The sequence below is a fragment of the Parasteatoda tepidariorum genome, chromosome X1 (assembly GCF_043381705.1).
Source record: "Parasteatoda tepidariorum isolate YZ-2023 chromosome X1, CAS_Ptep_4.0, whole genome shotgun sequence".
NCBI classification, from domain to species: Eukaryota; Metazoa; Arthropoda; class Arachnida; order Araneae; family Theridiidae; genus Parasteatoda; species Parasteatoda tepidariorum.
In genome coordinates this window covers 1,369,250-1,380,868 of record NC_092214.1, presented here as the reverse complement: position 1 = coordinate 1,380,868, position 11,619 = coordinate 1,369,250, and the positions used below count along the sequence as shown (strand labels likewise).

The 11,619-nt window shown below is 31.3% G+C and overlaps 1 protein-coding gene across 2 annotated transcripts in view; it reads left to right on the top strand.

The window, feature by feature from the left end:
* The window catches only part of LOC107451784 (Phosphatidic Acid Phospholipase A1), a 51,720-nt gene extending 43,203 nt beyond the window's left edge, over positions 1-8,517 (top strand). For both annotated transcript variants that reach the window (XM_016068034.3, XM_043051591.2), the window contains exons 16-17: positions 1,915-2,044; positions 7,968-8,517. In XM_016068034.3, coding sequence (XP_015923520.2) covers positions 1,915-2,044; positions 7,968-8,382 — 545 coding nt within the window. In that variant the 3' untranslated portion in view covers positions 8,383-8,517. The remainder of the gene's footprint in view (positions 1-1,914; positions 2,045-7,967) is intronic.
* Positions 8,518-11,619: the final 3,102 nt, after the last annotated feature.

Sequence of the window (11,619 nt, the reverse complement as noted above, 5' to 3'; positions counted from 1 at the left end):
TTTTTTTTTTCTAAAATTTATTTAGCACTTTGTTTTAAACATACAAATAATTTTTAACGTTTCATTTAGAAATTGAACATTACGATCGAACTTAATAATTATGTAATTATTTATGCATAATAGTACAAGAAAATATTAATTTGTAAAAAACGCTTTAAAAAAAGTTTTTAACACTTTGTTTTACGCGTATTATGAATTTCTAAACCACCATTTCAATAAATATTTTAAGTAAGATTTGTACATTGTAGTCAATTTATTTAATATCTGTCTTAAGCAAAACATATCTATCTTCAAATTTATAAATTGATTTAAATCAATCTGAGTATGAAGTTTTGATAGAATTCGGACTTTCTGTGCAGTAAATGAAATTCAAAAATACTATCTCGCGATACATCGTTATATCGCGATGCAAAACTGACGATGCATTATTTCTAATATCGCCCCGTCCTACTGGTGGTATATGTATATTCAATGATAAACAATCATACTATTTTTAAGGTCGTTAATTTTTGCTTTGTTAAAAGAGTGGGAACCCTGTTAAAGCAACTATTGAGATTTTTTAATTTAACCCAATTCATGAATTTGCTTATTTTCCAAACATGAAGGTCTGTCACACTCTTAACAGTTTTGCCTATATTAAATAATTAATCTGCAATTATTTCAGATTAGTGATATCAGACGCAAGATTAATAATATTTTAATGTCTTTTTATTTCCCTTTACTGATATTTACTGATGGCAAATTGGTAACTTATATGTAAACATTTTTGCCCTAATCACTAATTTTTTATCAGCAAACTTAGTAATACATTAGTAGAAAATTAATATTACTTTTAATTATTATATTATAGTTTTAATTGTTATACTGTAGTACTTTAAATTCATTAAAAAAGGAAAAAACTGATGCCATTATAGTACAAATTAAGATTCAATATTTATTTGGTACTATACTTCAGATATTATTTCTATATTTTGAATTATATGGGGTTTTAAGAATATAAAATAGTTTTAGTATTTAATATATCGAGATTTTCAAAACTATGTGGAAGTATGTGGTAAAAACAGCCACAATGGCCTGGGATTTACAATGAAATTAGCAGAAGTAAAGCATATTAATAAGTAATTAATTAAATGAATATATCATAACTCAAGGGTCAGAATATTATATTAAATGTATCAGGATTTTAAAAACTGCATAGAAATTGGTAAGTGTAACCATTAAAAGAACTTTCGAAATGTCACTTGCATTTGTGATGAAATCAATGAAAGTAAAGGAAGTCAAAAGGTGATTACTAAAATTTGTGTATCGCAGTAGCATGTTAAAATTATTGGGGATTTTTAAAACCATGCGGAACTCCCTCCCAATAACCGCTGGAAAAGCAATTTAAACGCAACTTAGATTTACAATAGAATGTGTGCAAATTCAGTTCATCAAAAGTGTGATTCAAAATTTTCCAAGTCCCACAGTGGACTGATTGTAAAGTCATGATCCTCGGTAGAACACCAAAGTCAATCTTCAGTGGTTATGGTCAGTAAGCTGTAGGGTGACCACTTAGATCAACTTACGTTAGGACCAAGGGTGTGCAGCTTCTGTCCTGATCTTAACCTTCTTGTTTACTGTTAAACTGTTCTACTGTAAACTGCTCGACCTTACGCTCAGGGCGTAAACTTACAACCCCCCTTTTAAAGGTTTTTATGTGAGCATAGCTTAGATTTATCCCCTCTTCATTTTAGTGAACTCTTGTGCCACCTATCTCTACATTTAATTACTGAATCCATCTTATCAACAGATAAAAGCCAAGAACAAATCCCTTCAACCTCATCTTTGTGTTTGCATTTCTTTAACTTTTTGATTTATGTCAAACATATTTGATTGATTACAGATTATTTCTAAGATAAAAACTTCTTCTTGTAGAAAGCACTTCTCATGTTTCACCAATTGGAAATTTAAATGGTGGAAGAAGAATAGATTATGTTCTCCAGGAAAAACCTCTAGAAGCTCTTAATGACTATGTGTGGGCTCTTACTAGTCATGCAACATATTGGTTTGTAATATATGTATTTATATATATTTCTTTATGTATCATAAAAAAATAGTTGACTCGTATTGTGGTCAAACTGTTTTGAAGGTTTTTAGCCAATGAGAAAAAAGTGTATCACTTGATCAATACCCCAAACAACTAATCAGATATTTATGTGTATCCAACGACTGAATTCAACCAATAATATCGTTTTTAATTTGATTTCGCATTTTGTGACTACAACTTGACTACACTCTATCCTTTTCAGATCTTTGTTTACATGCAAAACACATCTTAATCCAGCTATATTATCTTATTATTTATTGAATTTTGATTGTTTTGTTGAAGTTATAATTATTCATTTTGTTATTATTTTTCACTTTGTTATTTATTGTCCTCTTTAGTGAAAAATGACAATCATACTCAGCACAGTCGCTGCGGTGTTACTGCGTATGGACATAGAAGAATTTATGTGAAAAACAGAAGATATTATGAAGGTAACAGACAATGCATCAATGATAGGGGCAGGGAAGCTAAAAATACTGTTTCACGGTGAAGTTAAACAAATAATGCAAGTACTGAGCAGCGCAGGCAACTTATTAGTGATCGCCGTAGAAGAACTCTAACATCTCGGATAAATCACCATACGGAATTAAACGAGTGTTAGTATCTTGGTTAATGTCATAGTGACGATTGCCCACCATTCTTAATTGGTGGCACGACAGTGAAATGTAATCACTGTGATGCTTTATCATTTCAAAATGAACATTGCAAAGTGAAACATAATTATTGTCATCAGGGTAAAATTAAGCCTAATCCATCTCCTCGTTATCCTAAAGCACTAAAAGAAATACTGTTAGGTAATACTTCTGATGCATTACATTTTTGTCAAAATATCCAGTCATATAATAACTTACCAACTGAAAGTGTAACTGCTGAATTAGCTGCAGTAAAACTGGCAGTGATGGTTGTATTCCATCTTCAGTAGATTTTATTATGTGTCCCAAGCATCACCATGAGTGTCAAAAATTATACAAATTATTACATCCTATGGTTTTCCCACTACTCTTTCCGTCAGGGAATCCTAGCTATTCTGTAAATATGCATAACAATGTTTCTTCTTCCCAAAAAATAACAGTAGTGCAGCATTTGGATTGCAGTTGCGTGTCACCCATGATTTTAACATCTTTACTATAGCAGGTAGATTATCACAGCAATATGTAATTCATGGGTATATAATAAATGAGTGAAATCATCTACATTATGTTTGCGCACATCAGGACCAGTTTCCCAAGAAAGTGTACAAGGATTAATTGATCACATCGAGTGTAGTGCTGCGAACACATCTGATTATATAAGACATGGTAAAGTTATGGTACTACAATTAACACTTGAAGAAAGTCCTTGCTCAATGCAAATATTTTCAAGATGCCATGGCTTTATCCTAAGAAAATGGACACCCAGATTTATTTATAAAATTAACTGCCAATTCTCAATGGGCTGAACTACAGTTGTTTCTTACGACACTTCCCTGAGGCTATATTGCCAGTGACATTCCCCCTATAGTTGTTCATGCTTTTGTTCTCCGAATTGACACATTAATATTTTATTTTATAACCGTCTGACAGTCTACCCAATTCTTTGGTCTTACGACTATCAATGTTCAACTCTATAGTGTTGTAATTTTGAACCCAATCTAGAAGACAAGGGAACTCCTGGATTAAGTATTGGGAGAAATTTGCCTTCGTGGGTGACTTTTTGATGGAACTAACCTGCATTTGTATTACATGGAGAGGAAAACCTTCCATGGTTAGCCTGACAGCAAAGGGACTCTAACCCATGATCCATCTACCATTGAAGATATTTTACATCAGCACTATGGTCGTTGCAAGCCGGACGCGGAATTCATATTGACCAGCCATCGCTGGGATTCGAACCTGGTTCACCTCATTGGTAGGTGAACGCTCCTTGACGCATTTATGAAAGACATTTTTCTGGAGTGTTGTTTTGGTAAAATAATGGGATATATACGCATAATATTGAATTTCAAAAGAGAGGTTTACTCCATGCTCACTGTCTTCATCTGAAATCCTTGAGACAAACTACTTACATCAGAGTCTGGTGATAAATTCTTCCGTACTGAGATTCCACACTAAGCAATTTTTTTTAATTGGCATGGAAAAGTCATGAAGCACATGCTTCATGGGCCACATGGACAAGCTACTCCATGTTATTTCTACGGTTGTGTGCGTGAAAGAAATTTTCATATGCTAACGTAACGGATATATGCGGAAAAAATTATAAAGTTGAGAAAAGTTTAGATGAAGTTTGTCATTTCAGGATGTCTAAGCAATTGTGAATATGTTTTCCACATCTTTTATTGACATGCACTCATGTTAATGGTAAATATTTCTGGGATAATTTTTTTACCCAAAATGTGTGAGGGGACAGATAAACATTCATGCTTACAAGAACCTAACTGATTTTGGCCTTCTTTCATTCCAAGTTGAAATGCCAACTTTTCTCCAAATGAACAATAATCAATAGCTCAAAATATGAACAACAATGTGCATTATTGTGTCTTGGCTCAATTTTCCTGACTCTCAAAAAAAAATTTTTTTCATTGACGTACCTGGAGGGACCGGAAAGACTTCTCTTTACGAATGCTTATACCATCAGCAGCAGCTTAGAGACAAGAACATATTATGTGTTGCTTAGACAGGGATAGAACTATACTATTTGAACTGCTCATAGGGTTTTCAGGCTACCCATTAAAATGCCTGTTGCTGAGCAACTGGTTCCTCTCTATTTAGATAGAAAACAATGAAAAGTATAGTTGAAACACATTTCATTATTTGGCTTTCATGAGACCCTTCTGTTACTTTAAGCCTGATAAAGTTCACTCACTGAGATTGCGGAAATCTGATCTTCCATTTGTTGGAAAATGTGTTTTATTTGGAGTAGATATTAGATAAATTCTACCTATTTTTAAACGTACTGGGAAATATCAAATTATATGTGGTACTGTAAAATCTCTTGGATAGTGGTCTTTTTATTAATCATTTCAATCTTACATGGAACATGTGAGCAACAGCCCAAACATTTGAAGATTGATTATTGGGAATGGTGAGCTGGATTGTGTGAATTTCTCTCTGTGAGGATTTAATCATTTTTGGTTGTCAAGTTAATGCTGATGCAGTTAGAGAAGGTGTTTTGTTAGCTGCCCTTGACAATCTGGTAAATCATTTGAATATGTCTGTTCTGAACAGATTGCTGGGTGAGATAGTTGAATGTTATTCTTTTGACTAAGCAAGATCTTTGGACAGGGAGGACCCTGATGATGAAGCAATTTTGTTAAGATATCAACCAGAGTATCTTTCAAGAATAACTGTAACTGGACTACCACTGCATAAACTGTGCCTCAAAGAAGGTGCAATTGTGATGTTAGTGAGAAATTTGTGCATAGCATATGGTTTGTGTAATAGCACAAGACTAATTGTAAAATAAATTACTAGATTAGTTTTATTTTGTACCATCACGACTGGTGATAGAGCTGGGAACGCTGTGCATCTCAAGAGTAACATTCAACACTAAGAACAGTAAAGAATTTCCCTTTGTCCTTCATCAAACACAGTTTCCTGTTTGCTTGGCATTTGTTATGACCATTGATAAATGAAAGGGTCCAACCTTTAGTAAAGTTGGTATTTTTATCGATCAAAGTAGACTCATTTTGGCCATTGGCAATTATTTGTGGCTCTATCTAGATGCCCTACAAAATCAGGTTCAAAAGTTAAGATAATAGGTGCGCAAAATGATTCTGAAAAAGTGGCATTGAAAAATGTGGTCTATAAAAAAATTTTATAACTTTAAAACGTTTGTTAAAGTTCATTCATAATGTATGCTCTTAAATACTAATTGTATTCTTTGAATTATTTCATTATTAGGTTTTTGACCTTGAAAATATGTATATTACTTACTTGCTATTTTCTAATTTTAGAAGAATTATTAATGAAAGCATTTGTTATAGTTCACTCACCATGCTATGTTTTTAGATACTTGTCTTTGTAATGTTTTTTTTTTCTATTTAAATAAGTATCTTACATTTTTCCCATTAAAGCAGAATTTTCAATGTATGAATTTAATTGAATTGAAATATTTAATTGAAATTAAATTTGCTTGCAAGGCAAACAAAAATAATTCTGTAGCAATTATTGAGGAATAGCAAGTGTAGGTGAGCAGGGGATGGAGCCCTCTAGCAAGTTCATACAATTTCGGAAATCTTCAAAGAAACTATTACTTTATTTATATCATTAAGGAACTATTAAACATTACTATAATAATATTATGTTTTCCAAATTTATATTTTCCAGAATTTAATTGAAAATACACTTGATAAACTGAAAATTTGCTTGGGGAATAATAAAATAAGCTACTGCAATTTCAGAATGCAGTTTAAGAAAAATTCTACCTGATTTTTTTTCCCTGAGATTATTATAATTGAGTGGAGTGAAAAATGTTTTAAATTGTTTTTCTGCTCAATTCAAAATGGTTAACATTAAAAATGTTGTCCCACGTGTCCTAATTAAATCTTTGCAAAATTTAAAATTTATGTAATTACATCTTCATATGCTTTTGGTAGATCTAAGTTCGGGATTAGAATTAAAAACAGTTTTTGTTTTCTTACTAGTATATACTTCTTTTTTTCCCTCAGTTAATGAACTGTAAAATATGGATTAAGCCAATTTTAATTTATACCCAATTATCTAATGGGAATAAAAATAATTCCTAATTTGAATATCTTGCAATTTGCTTTCATTTTAAAAAACAACAACAGACTGAGATAGGGAATTTTTCAAGCATGAAAAATATGATTGGTTCCTGTATTGTTTCTTTAAAAAAATTACAAAGTTTGTGTGTATCCTTATAAATTTAATAGTTACATACATATGCAGGTTTCTACTGACAATGCTATACTTTCTTACAAAAAGATTGGAGCATCAACCACATTTCAGCATTAATAAACACTTTACAACTTGCTATTTATGTAGGTCATAGAATAAAAATCATGGTGTTATTTCTTTATTTATTTAAGAGATTTGTGTGTGATGTTTAAAGTTTATTCAGTGGCACAGTAAGAGAGGGACTGGTACAATTACCCCTAGTAGGAAGGAAAAACGTTAATATCTACAATTTCTATAATATTTTTATCTCCTTAAACCTTTTTTTCTCATTAAAGCCATATTATTTTATTATCTTCAGAGGTTGCATAAAATTTTTAAAACAGAATTTTTTTTTTTTTTGTTAGTCAATAAATTTTATGAGATAGTATTTAGGTTGGAAATGTGTGCTGTTATTTAAATTAAATATTAAAGAATAATATTAAAAAAAATTTGTCTTAATCTTCCTTATTTCGCAATTTTATTTTTTAATAATATTATGAACATGTTTTTTAAAAGGTTCTAAAAGTTTAAAATGAAATCAATCAATAAATTTTTACTTTTGAGAAATGATCTTTGGCATTAATTTGACTGTACAGAATTTAAATGATTTTAAAAGTTATATTAAAAGCAGAAAAATAATTTTATATTCTTTCTTATCCTAAAATATTCCATTAAATATTTTCAGCTCTCGGACTCATTCTCGGTTAAGAAATATATATCGTATATTTTATGGAGATTATAGAGTAAAAATATTTATAATAGAACCCCGCTTATTCACGAGATTATACATGCTAAACATAGAATCAGTTGCAAGAAATGAACTTCATCACTAGTAAAAAGAAAATGGGCATTGTGCTTTGTAGAATAAATGTGTGTGTTTTGGTATTTCATACTGTTAAGAATCTTTCATGCTTAAAAGCTTTATTTCCAATAATATTAGGTTTTATTGAATTATTTCATAAGTAATTAATTTAATCTAAAAAGGTTTCTTTATTTGTATTTTACAGGGACTCAGAAGATACTGTTTTAATGATTTTGCAAGAAATATATGCTATTCAAGGAATTAAAGTTTCTCCCCTCGGTGAAAGTTTTATAACGGAAAGTGGTCCAGAAAGCTTGCCACCTGTTCAAACTTATAATCCATTTCCTAGAGAGATTTTAGAGAATACATTATATCCATCAGCCTTACCGAATAAGGATCATTCACTACCTTCAGACACTACCAGTAATGTAAATATTAATGTTTCATCTAATGTAGTACCTACAGCTGAAGGTGATAATTATTCTAACCTTACTTCTGCTTCATCTAATATGACTTCTACTTTTAAAAGTGCAAATTATTCTGAACCGACACCCCCTGTGCAGCCTCTTGGCCCCCCTCCTCTTTCTGGTTTTGTTAAAAGATCAGCCTTTTCAAAATGATTTTAAATGAAAGAGCTAAAAATGTATGTGTATCTGTTACTTTTTGAAAAGTTTATAATTTATGTAAATTTCTATGCATATTTATTCATAATGTGTGTTTTTAAGGTAAAAATAAAAATATATTTTATGCCTATATTACACAGTTTTCATAGTTTGATTAAACTTGATCAATAATGTATCATGATTTTTATTTGCTTTTTAAATGTCGTGTTCTCGTAAAATTTCTATTTTTACATCTATAACTGAGTTAGTTCCATCTCGTACTATAAGAAGAATGTCAATATAGGTATTTTCTTAGTCTTCTATTCTATTGCCTGTTTTTTTTGTTTTGTTTTTTTTCACTGACACAGTGCTCACTTAACTAAAACAAAGAATATATATCGGGGAAGAAAGCTACCTTCGATAGAGATAATGTAAACCAGAACTCCCCCCCTGCTGCGGAGCTTAGTGTGGTCCCTGTGTATAAAAAAAAAACATTTTGGGGCCCTGCAGAGATTTTTGAAATTTGTTTTCATTCTCCTCTCCCCCCCAACCACTACTGGGTTTGGGGTGGAGATGAAAAGTTTGCTCTTTTTATTTATTGATAGTTTGTTCTGCATTTTTCCTCTATTTATAAACAGTGCTGTACTGTTAATTAAGATATTTTTTTCGTACTGCATTTATATGGTCCATTTTGATTAAATCTGCTAACATATTTTGAGATAGAAAGAAATAATAAATTGGCTGGAGACAGTGTACTTAACCATGCGTGTTTAGTTGTCCAACAACCGGTTCACAGGTGACATACCTACTGACTATTACTTTGTCTTTTATGAGTTGTATCTTAGTACATATGATGCTCTGCTATATCTGAGTATGTTACTCGCCCTTCTAAGTTTTTCTGGTATAGCGTACCGCACCGAGCAGTTCAACTTGTTAGTTACATTAGTTCAAGGAGCTGCACTTCTTCTCTTTTATATATCTTTCATCTAAAGTACTCAGTATAACTATGAGTTAAGGTAATACATGGGTTTTAAAATATTTAGTTATGTTGAAAATATTTGTTAGGTAAACTAATGTCTAAAATTTAAAATTTTGTAGTTTCTAATGTTTTGAACAAACGTCTTCAAAGACACAAGTTGAATCTAAATCATTTTTGAGATGTTGAACATGAAATTTTTTTAAAATCGTTAATGTGGCTCTTTTAAGCTGTATCGTATAGTTATTGTAATTAAATTAAATAAAGAAAATTTACTCGTCTTAAATTTAAACAAATAATATTTTAGTTATAATTAAACCATTTTAGCATTTACAATTAAACCAACTTTTTCCTTCGAGCTGATTCCTTCGAGTGTACGGCTATCTGGTTTCATTGTACATCTCAAGGTTGTTTCGAAGAAATCACACTTAGTGATGTCGGGATCAAATATGAAACTTTTGGTGAAGCTTACGTTGGCCTGTATCTGACCCTCCAAACTACCCATAGGAACAAGTTGAGGGCTGGTTGGCGTCAGATGAGCCTCTGATGGATTTCCAACAAGGGAGTCAGAAAAATGCTAATGTTAGGTTGTGTTGTACCGAGAGGACTTTCAAATTCCAGAAGTTGTCCTGATATGCACCCAGCGTTAGGTTTCCGAAATAAACATATATCGAAAGAAATTATGATAGTATTTGAAACCCAGCGATTGGCTTCAAAATGAAGGAGTTCGTATTTGACTTTTTTATATCACATTTGCAAGAAGCTTTATTGTTGCAAAGATATACAGAACAAATTTCAGCTGTTCCAGTACAATTTTGTGCCCAGTCACTAAGGAAGTCCATTGCGTCACCTCTGTTTATGTCAGTTTCTGAACAATAGAAAGAGGACATATTACCTCTATTGGTTGTAGGTCTATCCATGAATTGAGTTGGAGATCTAAATGTTTCGTCCTGTTGAAGTAGTAAAGACCTCGACGACACTACACAATTTTGGCAGGATGTTCTTTTGCAAGCGTTGGATGGCAAGTCCAAATTCTCAACCTCTCTTGAGCTGATATTAATGAATTTTTGTTTTGCTTCATTACTTAACCTGCACACCTGAACATCGTGTGCAATTACCGAAGCAGATGTGAAAAAGATCAGCAGAATGACTGAACTATTATAAAGTTCTAGTAATTAAGAGTGTGTTTTTTTTTAATTTTTTTACTCATTCAGTACTAATTAAAATTTTTGTTTCAAGAAATGACAAAATATCATTTAACTTATTTTAGTATAAATGAACTCATTTAATTTTATACATTAAAAACTATTCCTTATTTGCTCTAAATATATATATTTAATTTCGATTATTTTTAGTATTTATGATTTAGTATCGATACTCATTATCATCTGATTCAGTTGATTTCAAGATTTGTGCTCATTTTAATTAATTATGTACCATCAAGAATGGTATAGTACAATATACCTCCTTTATTCATACATATTGCCATATAAATGTAAATTATTTATATATTTTTTTGAAGTAAAATTTACAAATATATAATTGAGAGGAAAAAAAAGATTTTCTTTTTCTTATTTAGTATTATTATTACCAAAGTTTCTTTTGTTCTCTTTATTCCCTACTTATTTAGTTAGATACATAATCGTCTCCAATTGTTTAGTCAACGTAACAAAATTTTATAGTGCCTGCGCAAAACATTGTATTGACACAACGAAACAATAAGCGACTAGATCAATTCCTCAAAAGGGGCCGCGGATTCCCATCCAAGAAATGATCCGAAATATCTGTATGAACATTGACTGAAAAAAAACAAGGAATAAAGAGAGGAAGTATTAAAAAAAACTAAGCTAATAATTTATATAACAGGGTGCGTTGCGTTTTAAAAAGTGCTTAAAGGTGCTTATTTTCGTTTTTTAAAAGCCCTTAAAGATGCTTTTTTCCATGGATGTTTTTCAAAAGTGCTTAATTTTCCTCTTTCCGAAATGTGATATTTTTCTTTACCATGTTGATGTTCGCCACAAATTATGCGAAAAGACATTGTCCTATTCAACGCTTTCACAATTTATTCAACCCCAATCTATTTCGGCGTACCGTCGGTCTGTAGTGTTTGAAAACACCATTTGTTTTAGATGTTTGATGAAATACTTGAGGGTCCGCACTTGCGTATACTGAGCTGGAATCAGTGGTAAGGTTTTTTGTCTCTCATGTGCAACTCTGCTGCATTTTGCAAGAGATTCTCAATTTCAGACTTTATTTTCCGCCCTCTGTAATAAAATCAA